At 41.2% G+C, this 19,959-nt stretch overlaps 2 protein-coding genes and 1 pseudogene across 2 annotated transcripts; 1 reads left to right on the top strand and 2 right to left on the bottom strand.

Annotated features, from left to right (window-relative positions):
- Positions 1 to 2,155: 2,155 nt before the first annotated feature.
- LOC102708904 lies at positions 2,156 to 3,619 on the bottom strand (annotated as a pseudogene).
- A 950-nt stretch (positions 3,620 to 4,569) lies between these two features.
- LOC102708627 (transcription factor SPATULA) lies at positions 4,570 to 8,372 on the bottom strand. Its single transcript, XM_015837928.2, has 8 exons — positions 7,877 to 8,372; positions 7,714 to 7,779; positions 7,542 to 7,607; positions 6,310 to 6,433; positions 6,116 to 6,192; positions 5,955 to 6,018; positions 5,714 to 5,835; positions 4,570 to 4,903 (listed from the first exon to the last, which is right to left on the bottom strand). The coding sequence occupies exons 1-7, from the start codon at positions 8,225 to 8,227 to the stop codon at positions 5,747 to 5,749; spliced, it is 837 nt and encodes a 278-aa protein (XP_015693414.2). The 5' UTR covers positions 8,228 to 8,372; the 3' UTR covers positions 4,570 to 4,903; positions 5,714 to 5,746.
- A 4,608-nt stretch (positions 8,373 to 12,980) lies between these two features.
- On the top strand, positions 12,981 to 16,625 carry LOC102713468 (serine/threonine-protein phosphatase PP1). Its single transcript, XM_006655760.3, has 3 exons — positions 12,981 to 13,372; positions 14,635 to 15,194; positions 15,982 to 16,625. The coding sequence occupies exons 1-3, from the start codon at positions 13,195 to 13,197 to the stop codon at positions 16,210 to 16,212; spliced, it is 969 nt and encodes a 322-aa protein (XP_006655823.1). The 5' UTR covers positions 12,981 to 13,194; the 3' UTR covers positions 16,213 to 16,625.
- The last annotated feature ends 3,334 nt before the right edge of the window (positions 16,626 to 19,959 follow it).

The raw sequence follows: 19,959 nt of genomic DNA, 5'->3' as shown, positions 1-19,959 counted from the left end.
CTTGTCAATTACATAAGCCAAATTGATTGGTACACCTTGAACCTAATTTAATAGGATCCACGCTAGAGTGAAGCAAATCTCTCAAGACCTCACTTGTTCGTACAAATTTGGCGTCAACACATGGTGACGAGATCTTCACTGGTTGCGATGGCGGCATGGCATTTGTTGGGTTCGGTGGGGAACCCGTTGGACTTGGATTGAGGAGTAGGGGCAAACAGAAGGCGGGAGCTTTTTGTTCAGGATCTTTTTAGCCTGATGCTGCAACCTGCAAGCCAAGGAGAGGAGGGGAGGGGAGCGGGGTGAGAAAATTTTATTTTTTAAATAATTTTAATAAATAATTTTATTACTAGACCTCCGAGGAAAATATCTTCACCCTGAACCTTTTGGCCACACCACTGAGTCTTGCCACGCCATTCCATGCCGATTTTGCGACGTGGCAACGTTGTCTTGCCACGCCACTAACATTGGCGTGGCCAAAAGGTTCAGTTTTAAAAATATTTTGTCCGGTGATTTAGTAATAAAATTACTTGCTAAAAAGGTTTATTTAATAAAAAAATTTCACGGGGTGACGGGAGTCTTCCGGAGCGACCGTCGCCGGCAAGGGTTTGACGGGGATGAGGCGGAAGGAAGGACATGTTGTGTTCTTCTTCCCAACTTTTTCTAAAGTTTTGTGCATGCTTCTCAAACTATTGCATATTTTTTGCAAACGATTTTTATATCATGTCATATTTTTAGACTATATTTTAAACATTATAGCAGTTAACTCAATTGTCTATACTACTCCATCCGTCCTAAAATATAACCATTCTAGAGTTGAAAATGCGGATTAAGAAGGCACAAATGATTGAAGAAAAGTTGTAATCGGTTGAGAAGAGAATGTATGCGAGCAAATTAAATGAAGAATGACCGGTTGAAATAATGAGATAAATAAAGAAATGACTTTATTTGGGACAAAGAGCGGAAATAGCTTCACTTTAGTTATAGAAAATACTCCAGATGATATTTCATTTTTCATCTTCCATAAACTTGAAAAGGTAGGACCACTAGCACTAGTAACTACGCTCGTTTCAACTGACCAAATTATTTGAAATGGTATCCATGAAAATGAGAATGCAAATGGTTAAAAAGTATATAAATGAAAGGAAACGATTTTTTGTTTTGCCTGCTGTTTTCCTGTCCCATAAATCGTTTGTTATAATACAGTAATTACCATATATCTTGATCCTAAATACCAATATATATGGTAAACATTTCTATTTGGTTTGGAGTATATAGTTTAGATGAACATCAACGTCTCAACTAAATACCTCCTATTTTGAACATATGCCTAAAGAAAATATAGTTTGTAATTTACACAACATAAGCTTGAATTATTGATTTTTTAGGTGATAATGGGCCAACACCCTTCGATTCTTTTGTAACCCTACTCGGTTCTTAAAATTTTTTACCTCAATAATCTATTAAACCTTTCCACGTCATTTTAGACCCAACTCTAAATTTTATAGGGCAAAGGTTGATACCACCCAATCATATTACACAATCATGTTAAGTTAAATATATGATTTCGTAGTTCAATTTTACAATACTTTTATACTGTTTCCTCGAAAAATTATAGTTATCGAAATAGTTAGAACATGTTTTCCAATCATTTTCGTCCCAGATTGACAAAAGAGATCGAAACCAGGGATAATTTTGAAAAAAGAAAGAACGAAAAGTATCGTTACCAACTTACCATTGCCGTCAGCTTCCTCACGCTTAAAAAGTTTTCCTAAAAACATCACATCGAATTTTTAGACATCTAAATAAAACATTAAATATTAATAAAAATAAAAATTAATTGCATAATTATGAGAGAAATCGTGAGACAAATATTTTAAGACTAATTAGTGCAGATTAGTCATAAGTGCTACAGTAACCCACGTGAGCTAATGACGGATTAATTAGACTCAAAAGATCCGTCTCGTAGTTTCTTAGCGGAATCTGTAATTTGTTATATAATTAGACTACGTTTAATACGTCAAATTTACGTCCATATATCTGATGTGATATTTTTTAAAATATTTTTGCAAACTGAACTGAGCCTAATCGACCTCGCCAGTGAGTTGACTAAGTTCTGATTGACACATATAGTAACATTGGTCCGTACAAATTGATCTGTTTCCAGTATAAATTCTACTGAAATTATTGTGTGATTTATTGAGCAGTCAACAAACTAAAAAACCCAATGGAATAACCAGGAATTCAGCATCGAACACTATGCAAACAATTTGATCCAAAAAGAATCAGCAATGGCAGAGATATCGTCGCTAATCAATCATCAGTTCATCACCGTCTCATCGGCCTCTCATCGTCGCCGCCAAGGCGCTGCGAAACGCCGACGCGCGCCCATGAATCTCGAGGTCTTCCGCTCCGGCGTCGTCGCCTGTCCGGCGCTGCGCCGCCGCCGGCATGTCGCTGTCCGCCTCCTCCGGCGCCAACGCGGAGTGGTCCTCTCTGGCGAGCAGCACATTGTGGAGCATTGCGCATGTGCCGATGCACGCCACGGCGGCGCGAGGGCTCTCCTCGTCACGGAGGCGCGCGATGGCGCCCCATCCCTTTAGGCTCCGGACTGTGCGCCTCGCCTTGCGGCACATTGCGTCGTGCGCGGCGTTGAATCCTGCCTCCGGCGAGCCGGGCACCACCGGCCCCGGGAACGGCACCATGAGCCAGGGCAGCAGAGGGTACCCGTCGCCGTCACCGGCCAGGTACTGGCCGGGGTCGAGCACCTTCCCTTGCTGAAGCTCCTGGTACAGAGACGACAGCTTGAGCACCTCGAGGTCGGTGCGGTCGCCGCGGAAGCCGGCGGCGAGGGAGAGGACGCGGGAGGAGGCGCCGGCCACGAGCTGGGCGGCGAGGGGACCGTCCGGGCCGTCGAAGCGCGCGCAGGCGAGCGCGCCGCGGCAGGACGGGAGAGGCGCGGACGAGGAGGCGCTGCTCGGCTCGGCGGGGAAGGCGAGCCAGAAGCGGAAGTTCGCGAGGAGGACGCGGCGGAGGCGGCGGGAGGCCGCGCGCGGGGCGGAAGCCGGCACCCCGAAGAGCGCGGCGAGCGTCGGGTAGGGCAGGCCCGTGGCGAGGCGCGCGAGCGCGAGCGCGAGCAGCGCCGAGGACGGCAGCGACGGGTGGGAGAGGAGCGGGTCGAGGAGGCCGGCGAGGAAGTTGAACGTGGGGGCCGAGACCCGGAACGCGAGCGGGTACTGATCCGGGCTCGTCGGCGGCAGCGGCAACCGCAGCGGCTCCGGCTCCGGGTCCGGGTCCGGCTCCGGCTCCGGAACCGGGAGGGGTTCCTCCCGGTCGCTCTCGCCCTCCCCGCGGCGCCTGCGCTTGCGGTCGCGGGGGGCGGCCGGGTCGACGAGGGCGAGGAGCGAGGCGGCGACGGCGGAGGTGAGGTGGTGGGCGAGGAGGAGGGGGGGCGGGGGCGGGGGCGGCGTCATCGGCCGCCGCGCATGGTGGTGGTGGTGGTTGCGCGGTCGGTGTATCGAAAATACGGGAGGAGATTTTGTTATGGAGGAATGGAGGATTGGAGGGGAGGCGATCGCAGCAGTGACGCGACGTTGACGACGCCCGCCCCGCCACGCCCCGGACGCGTCCGTCCGTGCACGGTCGCCTTCGTCGCCCACCCGGGTACTCCGCCTCCGCCTCTCACGGGTCACGGCTCCCAATTTTCCAAATTGACACGGCCACAGGAGCAGGTACGAGATTCTTCCACCGCCTTCTCTGTTCGCTGACAAAAATTTAATTTTTTACCTTTATATTTAGAGTTATTTTAAAGTTTTATTGCGTTTATTTTCAGTCTCGTAGATCGCTAAAAATAAGTAGTTAAAAATTTTATTTATAAATTACTTTTAGTTATAAATATGTATTTTCGTTTTTTTCCAAAAAATGCTAAAAGATGGTTTCCTTTGCGTATTTTATTTTGGACTCTTTTAAAAAATAGTGTAAAATTCTGGTACTTTGAGGTGCTAAATTTTTACGCTAAAAAATATGGTACTACTTTTCAAGAGTGTTAAAAAGATTTTTTTTAATAAAGGAAAATTGGAAGCCTGGAACGGCTCTGTGAAAATCATGTAAAATTCATATATTCGAATATTTTGCGGTTAAAAGAACTTTTGCCTTGTTGAGTTTGGAAAGGAAGAACTTTGGAGTCATTTTTTGCTTACAGTGTAGTGGTTACTTTGGTTTCTGGCGAGGGATGTAAGGTGAATGGTTTTCGAAAGGTTAGTGATGGACACGGACTTGAAACTCGGGGATGACTTTTAGACTTTTGCATAAGTTTAAGTATATAAAATGGACTTTCCATCTACTTTTGATATGGAGCATCAAACTATTCAATTTCTGCAGATAAAGAGGATAACTGATATGATCCAAATGGACTTCTTTTTTTTAAGGTAAGAACATATTTTTGACACAAATATGATGAAATTAATGGGTTTGAAAGTGGGTGACCAACTGACCACCAATGATTGCTCAAAATATTTGACAGAAGGGGACCATGGAGTTTTTTCAGTCTCAAAAAAGTTTCAGTAGACTATATTCTGTGAACAACCGATCCTTCACGGAAGTGCTAGCTGCCAGACTCGTACAAAGAGGACTTAAATCGACATGTGAACATTTGCAGATGATTACAAGTTTTGTGATCTCATCAACATGCCAGTTTTCGAAATGACTTAGATCGGTTACGATTACATGGTCTTCTAGTGTCATTGCCTGCCTACTAAGTGAAGCATTCAGGTCGCCTCAAGAATAATAGCATTATTGATAGAGGTAAGCAATTCTGAAAGTCTGCCTGTCTGTTAGATTACTGAGCTAGGTCACGTCATCCTTCTTTTGCACCTGATTTCAGTGCCACCAGCAACCACGTCCTAATCTGTCAAGGGTTCAAACCAAGCAAAATGTTAGCTGAACCTTGTCAAGGTTTCATTAGGGAGAAACAACATTAGGTCTGGAAGCGAGTTAAAGAATTGTGTTTGTTCTTCCAAACTATCTTATCAAGTGTAACAGTCAGAGCCAAGGAAAAGATAGTTGACGATATCTATGAAGTATTGAAGTAGCTGACAATATAATTGTTCTGTTTCATATTATAAGACACTTTTGCCTTTGTTCCAAGTCAAGCATTTTCTCATTTGACCAAGTTTATAAAAAATATAACATTTTCAACACAAAATAAATATACTATAAAAATCTATTTAATGATGGATTAATTGAAATTGATTTGGTATTGTAGATGTTAGTAGATTTTTATATAAACTTGATCAAACTTAAAAATGTTTTGACTTAGGAGTTAGGACAATCTCAAAATAACTTATAATATGAAACAGATGGAGTACTTTATAGTGCAAGATTGGTTAGTTCACCTATCTGAAAGAATATGCTCTTTCATGGTACGATGGAGATCATGGAGTGGATTAAATAAGGCCAATTCGATCTACTCCATTTTTAAGCACCGTTTCAGTTTCATTCTTTATCCACCATATATTTAGAGGAACCATGGGCTAAATACTGAATATCAAATTTAACGTCCTTGATCTGGACACGTGCTAGATAACATGCCAGTACATGAAGCAAGTTAGTTCAAATTAAGGAATTATTAGACCCCAACATGAAGTTGAACCATAATCCAACTTTTAGACAAAAACTCATATTGTAAGAAAATTTGATTGTCATTATAGAAACTTACCTACGAATGTCTTGTACTTTTTGGTACCATATCCTATAGTTGCTCTTTGTTATGTGAGCCACCATCAAAATGATCTGTGTTTAACATGGATGATTCTTTCCTGATAGAGCTCATCTCGTTTCCTTTCAGAGGATGAACATAAACGTCAGTGAGAAGTAAAAAAAGAGAAGGCGTGGTGTCAGTGAAAATATGAAATGAACAGAAATGCTGGCAAAAGCTAGTTAAAGATAGTGCCACAAACCTGGCAGACTTTCTTGATGTGATGCTAGGTGATGCTTTGGCATTATCTCTCCATGAAACGCCATCTTTGATAGGAAAAATACATGCAAGAAACAAACTCTTGTGAAACTGCAACACCATATTTACAAACAGTTAAGTTTAGACAATTTTCTCTTATATTACCTCAGAAGATCCAGGCAACTGAAATGGTCGAAGGTGGGACTGTGATGACTCCAAGTGAAATGGAGGCTCAGGAACGGCTGTGCTAGGAACACTTGGTAAGATTAGAGAAGGTAGTTGATTTTGTGGAGGAGCATTCAAGGGATCAAACAAATGATGGCCCCCTGAACTTTGGTTTAAAGGTGGCATCACTGTACCAGGGTGCGCCACTGTGACATTGTTGCCACCAAGTGCTGCAAACATCTGTGATGCTTGCGCAGGTTCAAGCGCTCCAGATAAATATGATGGGTTCAAGTAAACACCATTTCTCATTGAGAGCATCTGTAACACATTTCAGAACAAAAAATCATATCTTTAACTTTTAGTTAATAACACCTAGCAACAGAATATATCTATCATAGTATATGAATGGATGTGGGATTCCAGAACACATTCACCCTAGGAACTAGTCCTAGCCTTAGTATATACCAGCATGCCCAGCAAGCTTCATGGTCAATCTAATCAAGTCAACAGTAAAAATCCTAAATGTAGTCAGTAGCCAGGTTCAGTAGAATATTTTTTACTGAATATATGAATCGATGGTATGGTACCTTACTGCTCGCTCACAGTCCCATAGTGATTGCTCATGTGAAATTGTGGAGTGCAAAAAAAAAAAAGAAGAAGAAGAAGAAGGCAGCAATCATGGTTTACCATCAGCATCTATATTACCGCATATTATGATTGCTAGAATCCTAGACAATACTGTAAAAACAGCATCTGAATTGCCACAAACTACATCTTTCTGCCCAGCCCCAGTTCATGTACTGCAGAGCAAGAGGTAGCTCAAAAATGTTTAATTGTCCACGTTGTATGAGCCATATCTCACAGTTCATGTTTTGCAGATTTGGATGGCCGAGCAGTCCATAAGTTTTATTGCTCGTCATGACAAGATGGGGTCAGGCAAGTTGATATGATTTTTTTTCTTTTTCTTTTTTTGAAAAAAAAATGTATCTGAGTCCCAATGCACAAGCATTGAGGTCAAAGAGGCTTGATCTTAAATAGACACCCAATGTAACTACTACTATACCCGTGCTAACGCTATGGCTCAATTTAGTAATGTAAATAAGATATCATAGAATCTTTCGATTGTAATCATATAAACTAAATATTCAAAGTTGTTTATCTATCAAGCATTTGTTAATCAAATTATTATTTAAACAAACTCTGACAAAATAGCAGCAAACTTTAATAGTGAACTAGAGCACATTGTCAACTAAAATCATGTTAGAGCAAGAAAGCACAAGGGATTCTGCTTCACTAGAGCATTCATTGTGCATCCTGGTCGTGGCACGGATTGGATGAATAATCAGCACGACAGAATGCGCATACCAAATCTAATGCACCAACAATTTTTAGCATCATCCAGACGACCAGACATCTATCTGCTAACCTGCACTTGGAGCTGCAGTTGCTTCAGGTACTCGATGGCTTCATCTAGCATGGATGCCTTGTCAGTCTGCAACCCACAAACCCGCACAAATTACACGAAAAATTTTCAGCATAAACCGAAACACAAGCCCCAAGTTCAACGTGAAAAAACGTCGCCTTTATCGATGGATCACCTTGTTGGAATTCGGTATCAGGCTCTGCAATGCCTTCATCTTCTCGTTGATCTTGCTCCTCCTCCTCTGCGCCCAAAAACCAAGAGCAGCAGCAAATCAGAGGGATGCGAAGCAGGAAGAGAAGGAACAGATGCTCACAGCGAACGTGCGCAGAAGCCGCCACCTTCTCGGAGAGGTTGTGCACCTCGGCGGCGCGGCTCCGCTTGCTGCCGGAGCCCCCGCGGGGGCGCGCCGCCGCCGGCTCGGGCTCCGACGACCCGCCCGCCTCGCTGTCGCAGAACCCGCCCAGCTCCCCGCCGCAGTCCACCTCCTCCCGCTGCCGGCCCAGAGCCGGGAACGCCGCTAGCCCACCGACCACGGCGCCGAACATCTGGCGCCGCACCTCCTCTTCCACCTCCTCCTCCTCCTCCTCCTCCCGCTCCATCTCCCTCCTCCTCCGCTGCTGCTGCTGCTGATGCAGGAGCACCAGGCCATGGTGCCCCTGCAGACCGAACCCGCGGCCCTGCTCGTCCATCCAAGAACGCGGAGGAGGCGATCGATCAAGGCAGGATACGGGAAGAAGCGTCGAGGAGGAGGAGGAGATGGAGGTGGAGGTGGAGGCGGAGGTGGTTTTGGGGAGGTGCGGCCGCTTCTTTTTAGTGTTGCGCCCATGCCTTGCTGCTTCCGCTGCTGAGCTGAGCAAAGAGACGGGCGGGGGTGGTGGGTTGCTTGCGCCCGCACGCGCGCTCGCTCGCTCGCTCTCGTGCGGGTTTTGGGAGGGGTTTCTTCTTTCTTTTTTGCGGGTTTCGTCGCCAACTTTTTTGCGTTTTTTTCCGGTGTGCGGCCGCGCGGCGCGGTCGCGGTGGTTTCGTTTCGTTTCGTGCTTTTCGTCGCGGTGCCGTGCCATCTCAGCGTCCAGCGAGCGGGGGAGGGGGGAAGAGGACGCGTCGGTCTGTGTCATTTTTCCGGGCTCTCTTCCTTCCTCGCTTCTTCGTCCGGCTGCCGTTTGCGCAGCGGTGGGTCGCATTTATGTTGGGCTTTTCGGTTGTGTGTGGGGTTTGGGATGGCTGAGTTCACTCCTCAGAGAATTTCATTTAGTACTCTCTCCGTTTAAGTTTAATCGTCATATTAAAAAAGGCAGCTTTCCATGAATTTACAGCGGACATCCACGGTGTATCAGGCCTGATGTGGTCGCATGCAGTATTTACTCCGAGATTGTTCGTCCTTTCGTATTGTGGGTCTGTAGATTGGATTTTTATTGAACTGCGAATTGTTTCTGCTTTGCCGCATCACCGCTCTCATCTTCATCAACGCACACATCAGCTCCACATGAAGCTGCTTCTGCATGTAGAAGACAACATGAAGGTTGAGGGAAGCGATCAATCAGATGCTTTGCTGGAGAGAGAGCGTTATGGAAACGAAGAGGTCATATACGATTCCGACGACATTCGTGTTGTGATGGAATCATTCGCCAGTGACATAGAAGTTCCTGATTCACAAGTCACCGTGGACGTCCAAGTGACGGTTGTGGTTCGGAAGGAGCTCCATGGAGCCGCATCTGCTGCAGATGAGAGTGAGCTCGAAGCCGCTGTAGCCATATGTGAGAAAGTTGTGTACATGGACGTCGCACATGTCCTTTTGCATATAAAACCACCGAGGTGAGTACCTTCAATCTTGACAAGGCAGCTTATCATGTCTCAATTTTGATGCTCCCTATCATGGTTCCTCGCTTGTATGGAGAGCATGATCAGGATGTCAACGATGCAGCGCCAGACCTACATAAACAATCGAGTGTTTATAACATGGGCGGTGGCCGAGGTCACGTTGGATGCGAAGTGTCCGTTCCATGCGCGCTCGACCAACATGCATGTATGGGCTGACGAGAACGTCTGGGCTGTCGCCGTGGTAGAGCAAGTAGATAAGCACAGTTTATTTTTATTGGTCTTGGTGGAAAGTCCTAATATGACGATCAAATTTGGATGGATGGAATACTTGCCAAATGTGTACGTTAGAATAGGTTATTTAAAATAAAAGGGATAAGTCTCACCGAAAAATACTTTTAATTGGTTAAAAGAAAATGGTGTCCATACTAGATTGTCTTTAGAAAACAAAAAATATATATTTCACTTGAAAAAGGCAAAAACACCATGCTTAAAAATTGAGTTGTAGAAATATGTAAGTGTAAAAAACGGCTACAGTATCCGAGCATAATGCGTTGATATAATGTCCCACTTGACAGTAGTTGTGGTAGTATAGATATGGTACCCCATGTTTACTTGTGAAAGTTGTTTTGGTTTTTTATATATATATATATATATATATATATATATATATTCTAATGGTTAAGGCCATTTTTTTTCAACTTATGCAGTTGGCTTATACCTCGCTTTTCATCAGCATAACAATGTGCTTCGTATGAAAACTTTCTACATAAGAAGTTACTTTTAAAATAAAATAAAATATATTTTTTAATGTTTTAAATATTTAATGCTCAATTTATCATACGCTAATCGTATTTCTTGTTTTGCATGTTGCTTTAACCAGAATGAACCTGGAAGAGAACATGCAACTTTTAGAGCTAAGATAGTGATATGTTCTACTGGTTTGCATGGCTAAGAACTCTTTAGCCACAAGTTAGACAAAATTTAATACAAATTTATGTCTATAACAACTTGATTTTTATGTCATAATATCAAAAGAATACAATAAACCAAACGCTAGGCTACTTGGTCAAACCTTCCCGGTTTGTTCAAATTTTATTTTGTCAAAGGTTTTCGTGTTTGGAATTTATCCTGTCTTTTTTGTTTTACCAAATTTATTGTTTTTCATCGACGGCCTATGTACTAAATGCATTCTATTCCTAAGGTGCAATGGGTTTCATTTTTTTCCTAACCAAATACGGTTCTTTTGCTACGGATAAAAGAATATATGTGGTAATACTATCTAAACTGAATAAATATATATTTCCATGAAATGTTTTACATATCGTTTATCCATAGCGAATATTCATCTTAAATTGATTTTATGTGTATCTACCATTTTATATTCGACTGTTTTTTAACATTAGAAAGCTTAAGGGATGCTTCATACGTTTCAAAATATAATTATTTTTAGGTTATTTTATGAAGTATCAAGGATGTGTCGAAATATTCTCTTCATTGTTTTTTTTGTTATTTTTTAATTTTGAATTGCTTAAATGATCGTTCGTCGTATTTAATTGGTTGTGTAATTAATTAAAATGATGAGAATCATCAAAATTTGTGCATGAATTGCTATGTCGTGGTAAAAAAAATAAATATAGAAATACTTATATTTCGAGATATTTTGTAAATAATTTACTGTGGAGTAGATGGGTAACGGGTTGATGGCCACTGTTCTAGTCGAGGAAGGAAAAATAAGAAAGCATCGAGTGGAGACTTGCGTCTAGTGATTATTGCGGGAAAAAAAAACAAACTACAAGTAAATGAATGTGAAGGAATTTACTACTTTACGAGAAATTGTACAAAACCTTTTCATCCGACAATATTAATATAGAGTCTACCCTTAACCTAAGAGCTATATTTAAGTGGATATAAACAAAAAAAATGCATAATTTTTATGAGAAGACCAATTTGTATATTAGGATATCCAATCTAGAATTGAATAAAGTGATGCTTTATTGAAAAATTGCTCTGGTTAATGGCATCGTATTATGTGTATAAGCACCCCGCAAAAAAAAAACCGAACTAATACATAAACGTATTTTGTTTGGAGTGGCACGTCAGAGTACCACAAAATAAAACTACTTTTGGTTTAATTCTATTCCCATGCCTAGTTATCCAACTTATTTATACCTCCAACACGACATATGGTTGTTATTTTCAATAGATTATCCTCTACTGATTCGACACACGCATCCTAAACTTTTGGCATGACACCTAGGCTCAAGTTGTGTGGTATTCCATTTAATTACGAAACTGCATAAAAATGAAGCGATTAATTAGCACATGATTAATTAAAATAGATTAATATGATTTTTAAGCAATATTCCTTTGTTTTTTTAAAAAAATGTAACATTTACCTGCTCATGTGTGGGCGCTAAAAAAAGATAGAAGATGTTTCTGTATAAAGTGAATTGGTCCTCTTTTCCTATCAACTTAGGCTTTTAGGTGTAACTGGTTGGTGCATGAAACTTAACATGGTATCAGAGCCAGAGATCTCGAGTTTGAATTCTAGCTGGCGTGTAATTATTAAACAAACTGCAGCCCACTCATATTTTTAAAATAAATTTTGAATTTTGTAGTTGTTAACTTCATCATTTATAAAAAATACTATAAAAAGTTAAATAATCTTTCATGTTATAGTTTATCTTGAGAATTAAGCCTTATATATATTCTCGAACCAAATACTCCATCCTTGTCATTAACGTTTGTATCAATAATTTGACCGTTTGTCTTATTATTATTTTTTCAAATACGTAAAATTACAAGTATGCTTAAAGTTTACTTACTAAAAAAATCAAATCATGATAAAATAAACAATACTTATATATATTTTTAGAAAACAAATGGTCAAACATAAAATTTAAAATCACGGTGGAATCGACAATCTGAGACCCTGTTTAGTTTCCAAAAAATTTCGCCCAAAACACCACATCAAATCTTTAAATACTTAAATAGAGTATTAAATATAGATAAAATGAAAACTAATTGCACATTTATGTGAGAAATCGTGAGATGAATCTTTTGAGCCTAATTAGTACGTGATTAGCCATAAGTGCTACAGTAACCCACATGCGCTAATGACGGATTAATTAGGCTCAAAAGATTCGTCTCGCGGTTTCCAGGCCAGCCGTGAAATTCGTTTTTCATTCGTGTCAAAAACCCTTGTAACATCCGATCGAACGTCTGATGTGACACTAAAAAATTTCATTTCACCAACTAAGACCGCATTCACCTCCACCCGTTAGTTAACTTATATCAAAAATTTTCTATAGAAACATTATTTAAAATAATCATATTAATCTATTTTATATTTTTTAATAATTAATAATTAATTAATTATGTAATAATCTATTAACTTACGGACGCCACGCCGAAAGGGGCCTAAACACTCCTGATTCTTAGCCTCATTATTCAAACCAGACGGGACCCCTCAATTCTGCTTCCTTGACCCATACAATGCTGATATGATATGCAATGGGGAAATCGGGAATGCACCTTGACCAGCCCTTCCTTCCCCTGTCGACCACTCCTGCACCTTTTTCCTGGTACAATCCGTCGGGGACGCGTTGCAATAACACCCCCGCTCTTCTCGCTCCTCTCCGCTCCCTCCCTCCTCGCTGCACGTTGCCTCCCCCTCCCCCTCCTCGCCGCCGATCGAAAAAGCTAGGGTTTAGCCGCCATCGCCCGCGCGGCGCGGCGACCGGTGCTAGGGTTTTTGTTCTCCTCCCCCCACCCTCTTCCTCTCTCTCTCTCTCTCTCTCTCTCTCTCTCTCTCTCTCCCCTTCTCCCGGTGGTTGCGATGGACGCTGCGGCGCTCGACGACTTGATCCGGCGGCTCCTGGATGCCCGCGGCGGCCGCACGGCGCGCCCCGCGCAGCTCTCCGACGCGGAGATCCGCAGGCTCTGCGCCGCCGCCAAGGACGTGTTCCTCTCCCAGCCCAACCTGCTCGAGCTCGAGGCACCCATCAAAATCTGCGGTAAGGGTTTGGCTACTCTCCCCTCCCCTCCCCGTCCCACAAAACCCTAGCGAGCGTGTGCTCCTCTTTTCCTCTCCGGTGGTATCGTCTGTGCGTGTTAGAAAGCGTTTGCTCTCCTCAGGCCGTGTTGTATTGTGGTGTGCGCCTTCGCTTGGGTAATAGAATAGTCTCTGGAGTGCTTTCTGCTAATTCGAGGTGCCCTTGTTGTTCGAAGCTCTTGCACTTCGGTGTTCTTCGATTTGGAGTTGTCATAGATATTTAGGATGACAATTCTTTCGGTGGGAAATGTTATAGTGCGTTCGTATCTGGACTTTCAGTCTCGACGTGGCTTGGATTGCACAAATGATCTCTTTTGATTGGGGTCAAGGGCAGATTGTCGGCACGATTAATCTATCTTTTCCTTCATTTGACTTTCTGATGAAATTTACAGCTTCAATGAGAATACTGCAGAATTCAGAACTTTAAGCTAGCTTTGTTGTTTTAATAAGGAAATTGTGTTTGAAATTCTTCGAAATTCTTTAGGTACATTATCTTTTGTTAGCGCTTGAGTGACAACAATGTGTTTAAAATTAGCAGTCTATGCTGTAGAAACAAATAAAATTTTCCCGAACATCAAGATTTACCTGTCTACAGCACATCATTGTAGCATTTCAAGTGCGGCTTGAAGAGTTTCATGCAAAGATACTAAGGGCATGTTTGGTTTCGTTGCCCAAGTAGGCTAGCTCTGCAAGGGAAAACCAATTCTTTGCCTGCTAGCTAGACTTGCCATACTCCATATGTTTGGTTGGTTCGCCTGCTGTGCAGTTATCACATGTGGATAATTTTTTGCCATTGAAGGAGAGCCAATTTGGCTTGACTTTGCTGGCGAGACTTTCCTGGCCCTGAGGCTAGCTTGTCACTGGAAGCTAACTAGGATGGGCGCGGGTTGACCCATGGATAATTTAGGATTGACTCTAGTTCGATTAAATGAACTAAGTTTCACTACAAAATAAAATTTTGTTCATTTAGTTGAACTACAGTCGACCCTAAATTACCTGTGGACTGATCCACAGCCATCCCTAAAGCTAGCTAATTTTTGTGGTTCCAAACAACTAGCTTAGCTGGGAAGGCTAGAGTAAACCTAGCTTAGGATCCAAATGTTCCCTAAGCAGCTATCACAAATATGCTGAAACTTGTTCTAACTGTCAGCAATTTGTAATGTATAACTGTAGAATTTGTTTTCATCATGCTTACCATCATGCCGCTTATTTACTCATTGTCAGGAGATATCCATGGCCAGTATTCTGATCTTCTTCGGTTATTTGAGTATGGTGGCTTCCCACCAGAGGCAAACTATTTGTTTCTAGGTGATTATGTTGACCGTGGGAAACAGAGTATAGAAACTATATGTCTTCTCCTTGCATATAAGATTAAGTACCCAGAGAACTTTTTCCTCCTTAGGGGAAACCATGAATGTGCATCTATCAACCGAATCTATGGATTCTTTGATGAATGCAAAAGGAGGTTTAATGTCCGTACCTGGAAGGTTTTCACTGATTGTTTCAACTGCCTCCCAGTGGCCGCACTTATTGATGATAAGATTCTATGCATGCATGGGGGTTTATCTCCTGATCTAAAGAACATGGACCAGATTCGCAACATTGCACGCCCTGTTGATGTTCCGGACCATGGTCTCCTCTGTGATCTGTTGTGGTCAGACCCAGATAAAGATATCGAAGGTTGGGGTGAGAATGACAGGGGTGTATCTTACACTTTTGGAGCTGATAAGGTTGCTGAGTTTCTTCAGACACATGATCTGGATCTGATCTGCAGGGCTCACCAGGTATGTTTTCATGCTAATTTTGCACTACGATTTTCAAGCAAGTAACTATGATTTTGCACTACGATTTTGACTCATTTAGTATTTGGTATGAAGTGCATATTTAATTTGACACATGAGTTGATGTTTCTGAAACATTTAACTTCTATATCAAGAACTGTTCAATGCCTGACTAAATGATTTTCTTCCTTCTCTTGAGTTCTACAGCAGAAATATGTTCTTTATTTAATTAAAAATCCACCTATGGTTATGTGGTTTATTTATTTAAAATGAAGTGGAGAGTGTCTATGCTACACTATGTTGTTTGCATGCTACAACTAGGCATTAACGTACAGTAATTCTCTTGTAAGCATCAACATGATATTCTATATTGCTGCAAATCATGTTCAAATCTGTAACTAAGAATATGAAACTACATTTATGTCCTTGCTTGGGGGTGAACTTCCCATTGATATTGGAGGAATTAGATGGTTATTTTGTTCGCTTTTTGTCTATTGAATGCACCATTAAACCAATGAAGTCCATGGATTACTGATTTGGTTAAAATATTCCAAATCAAACCCAGTCAAATTTCTGGTATAATTCAGAGTCCAGCTACAAATATCAATCTCCCCTTTCTAGTGTAAGCAAAATTAAATATCTTGGTTTACTACCACTTCTTTTGGATATAAGCTGAAATATACATGACATATTTTTATCACTGAATCTCTGCTGTAGTGAATTATTATTGTTATTGAGCTGCTGTCTTTATTTACCACTCACTGATTTGTATTGGAATCTTCTATGATAGGTTGTGGAGGATGGTTATGAATTCTTTGCTAAGCGCCAGCTTGTAACCATATTCTCTGCACCCAACTACTGTGGAGAGTTTGATAATGCTGGTGCGATGATGAGCATAGATGATTCTCTTACATGCTCATTCCAGATCCTTAAGCCTTCTGATAAGAAAGGAAAAGCAGGAACTGGGAATATGTCAAAACCTGGAACTCCGCCTAGGAAGATAAAAATTAATATTATTTAGGAAGATTCCACTAATGTGAACTGAGAAATTGTGATGGAGCACTCCTCCAAACTTGTTATGGAAAGTTTTTTGGTGCGCATGACACTGTTGAAAATGTCAACCTGCGTGTTTTCACTGTCTGATGCAAATCTCTCCTGCCATTATACCTGCTGAAAAGAAGATCATACTTCGGCTGTTCGGCAAAGAAAACCATACTGGGAAATCTTTTTAATGTGGATTACTTATTTGTTCTTTCTCTGCTACAAAAGTTAGAAACTAGAATATCTATCAACGGGAAAGGAAATTGGCAGTCTCATGTAGATTTTGTTTAATGCTGTATGCTATTCTTCTGTAAAGTTTGCCCTTGAAAGGGACTGACTGATTAGCTGTAGTCTTTTACTGATGCTGATTGGAAAGAATGACAACTTTTTACCGGCGGCAGCTGACAGTTAAGTGTCTTGATCTATATGATAGGTGCTTTTGTCACTGCCATTTTAAACTAACCTTTTAGTAGGCTTAAATTATTTTCCATGGTTGGTTAGGAACGTAGGTGAAGCCTTGGCTATTAATTATCTTTGTGTATGAATGGTTGTGTATACCTACCCAACAGAAGAGGAAAAGGTCGTCGTCCTCGCGGTGGGATGGCGATTTTGGCCTTACTAGTTTAAACTATTTGTCTAGGTAAGCATGAACTTGTTTTTCATGGTTAGCTCGGTACCAGGTGATGACATGCCACTGCCCTTTTGACCCTTGATTTACTACTACTTGCCTTCCTTGTCGATGATAATAGCACTTGTACATTGTTTACGTACTAATGTACTAGTTTGAATGTGGTTAAGCCTGATTGTCTTCGTTATCGTTTAAGTACTAATTGAGTCGTGTCTATTTGAATGGACCCTTGTTTAAGCCTCAAGGTCTTATCGGGCTTGGGCAGTTAGGCATTTGCACATATTTAATCAACTCTTATTGGTCACTTGGTTGGTCACTTGGTGTAATATTTAAGTGCTATGTTAGTCTATGAAACCATAAAATAAAATTTTGCATCTAGAGCATTTGTTTTATTTATCCATTTAAATATATTTTGATGATATCATACTATTGAAATGCACAATCTTGCAGTGAGAATGGGGTCATCCCTACCCCTCCATGTCATTTGGTGTACCCCTCCATGTCATTTGGCGTCGATACAGTTAATTAGGAGTAGTACTGAGGCTGAACTTTTTAGTCCCATGTCACATAAGATATTTGGACACTAATTTAAAGTATTAAACATAGACTAATAAAAAAATTAATTTTATAAATGAGTGGTAATCCACGAGATGAATTTTTAAGCCTAATTAATCTATAATTAGAGCATGTTTACTGAAGCATCACATAGGCTAATTATGGATTAATTAGGCTCGATAGATTCGTCTCGTGAATTAGTCTAAGATTATGGATAGATTTTATTAATAGTCTATGTTTACTATTTATAATAAGCGTGCAAACATTCGATGGGACAAGAGACTAAAAATAAATCTCTTGTCCCAAACACCACCTTAGACTGCCAACCAAACGAAAAATTGTTGTGGCAATGAAATTATAGAAGAGAGAAGGAAAAAAAGTGGAAAACGGGTCGCACGCATGATACCGTTTCGATGGCTGTCCCAAGACGCATGAAACATAACTGTTTTAGGGGTGGTTTAGTTCCTAAAAATTTTTCTTAAAAACATTACATCGAATCTTTGGACATCTAAATAAAGCATTAAATATATAAACATTAAAACTAATTACACGGTTATAGAGGAAATAGTGAGATAATTTTTTTAGTCTAATTAGGACGTGATTAGCCATAAGTTCTACAGTAATCAACATGTACTAATGACGGATTAATTAGATTCAAAAGATTCGTCTCGCGGTTTCCAGGCGGAATATGAAATTTGTTTTGTAATTAGACTAAATTTAATACTTCAAATGTGTGTTTAAAGTTTTGATGTGGTGTTTTTGTAAATTTTTTTTACAAACTAAACAACCCCTTAATAAGGGACTTCACACACGTCCTTTCGCCTCGAAGGCTGTAGAGCGGTGGAGGCAGAGGCCAAGGCGAAGCGAAACCCGTGCGCCACCCAGCCGGCGCTGCCGTCTTTCTCCTCGTCCCCTCGCCCCTTTTCTCCTCGAGCCAGCCATGAGGACTTTGTCGGCCCCTTTACCCTCCGACTCCGGTGTCTTCGGTCGCTGGCAACGGGGAGGGGGGTCCAGGTTAGTCAGGTAAATCCCGTAGTAGGGTAAATCCTTTTGCTTTGTTTTGTGTTTTCCTTTCTCTGTGCAGCTCAAGAGGTCGTCGGCGTCGCGTCCTCTTGTCTCGGTGCAAAACCATGGTTGTTGATTTTCTGTGGTGGTAGTTCCGAGTTTTTTTTCTGGCGTCTTCAACTGGATGCGCTGCAGGTTTACGTTTTAGCGGGCTGTGCATGCCTTCACCTTTATCTCCCGATCCATCCGCAAGAACGTCGACCTTCTTCGTCAATGCAGACGGATCTTCGACGAGTGGCTGAACTTTTTTATTGCAGTCAATGAAGCCTCAACCTCCATCGAAGGCCCCTTTTGGGTTTGCTTCTTGATGTTCATTTACAGTTACTTGTGGTTTTCAAATCACCGTCGTCGTCGTCGCCATAGGTGTCTTCATCCAAGCAAAGAAGCAACGAAGGGCATGATTGTTTTTTTGGATCTTCTAAAATCCTTTGTTGCAAAAGTCCTGAGCTTAGATTAATTTGGCCTTCTGCAAGAGCCCTCTTTGCAAAACTGCTGGTGCATGCAGTTTAATCCTTGGTGTCGAGGACTACTCATGACAGGGGTACTCTTCTCTACTAAATAAAGTATATGAGTTAAAGACAAAAAAAAGACGCATGAAACAATGCTCGATCCATGTTGGGTTGTATGGCTCTTTTCTTCCTCGCATAACCTTGCATAACCTATCATTGGGCTGTACATGACATGTAAAGATATTAAATTTTGTTCTCTTTGGTATGGACACTATGCACTGGAGAGATGACATGTAAAGATATTAAATTTTGTTCTTTTTGGCATTGACACTATGCACTGGGAGGTAGCGCCTACGTATTCATTTATTTTTCTCTCTGCTCTAGACACCACCAATGGATACGCCGAGTTAGGAATGTCCTAGCTTATCTATATTATATGGCGATATATGTATTCTATGAAAAAACACAACGGACTTGGCTCCACACAACTAAGGTTTTCGATATCCGGATCCATATCTTAGAATTTTATAACACCCTAATCCTACCAATCCGAATGGATCGATCCTACTAAAAAATATTTTATATTTTTTTAGTGAAGTTTTTTATAAAGTCAAATAATCCCCGCTTAAGACTACTAAGGCTTATTCGGTTCAAAGGATAAGAAAAACGTAGGAATAGGAAAAACATATGAATACCATGGCTTTGCATATGCAAAATAGAGGAATGTGATGTTATGGAGCATTCGGAATACATGAATATAAACCACAGCATGCATCATATGTCAGACCAAAACAAATGAGGTAAGAGTGGATGCTTTAATTCTATGAAATTCTTACGTTTTCGTAGGATATACACAGTATTCATATGAAAGTCCTACATGTCATTCCTATAAAACAAATACATAAACAGTTCCAAATAAACAATCCTACAAATATCAAATAAAAATCCCTTAAAACGAATGGGCCCTTTAGAATCCGGTTCACTTTTAAAATAACATTATTACACCGTATAAACAAACAGATATGGAGGA

This window comes from Oryza brachyantha, chromosome 6 (assembly GCF_000231095.2).
Source record: "Oryza brachyantha chromosome 6, ObraRS2, whole genome shotgun sequence".
NCBI lineage: Eukaryota > Viridiplantae > Streptophyta > Magnoliopsida > Poales > Poaceae > Oryza > Oryza brachyantha.
The sequence above is the reverse complement of the archived record's forward strand: the minus strand, read 5'-3'. Positions and strand labels throughout refer to the sequence as shown.

Excerpts from the sequence above, each read along its gene's own strand:
- LOC102713468 (XM_006655760.3), top strand. The coding sequence starts at position 13,195 with ATGGACGCTGCGGCGCTCGACGACTTGATCCGGCGGCTCCTGGATGCC. Across the intron at positions 13,373-14,634 it reads GGCACCCATCAAAATCTGCG|GAGATATCCATGGCCAGTAT; the intron begins GTAAGGGTTTGG and ends ACTCATTGTCAG. Across the intron at positions 15,195-15,981 it reads TGATCTGCAGGGCTCACCAG|GTTGTGGAGGATGGTTATGA; the intron begins GTATGTTTTCAT and ends CTTCTATGATAG.
- LOC102708627 (XM_015837928.2), bottom strand. The coding sequence starts at position 8,227 with ATGGACGAGCAGGGCCGCGGGTTCGGTCTGCAGGGGCACCATGGCCTG. Across the intron at positions 6,193-6,309 it reads TGTCACAGTGGCGCACCCTG|CCGTTCCTGAGCCTCCATTT; the intron begins GTACAGTGATGC and ends TTCCTAGCACAG. Across the intron at positions 6,019-6,115 it reads AGTTGCCTGGATCTTCTGAG|ATGGCGTTTCATGGAGAGAT; the intron begins GTAATATAAGAG and ends TTCCTATCAAAG.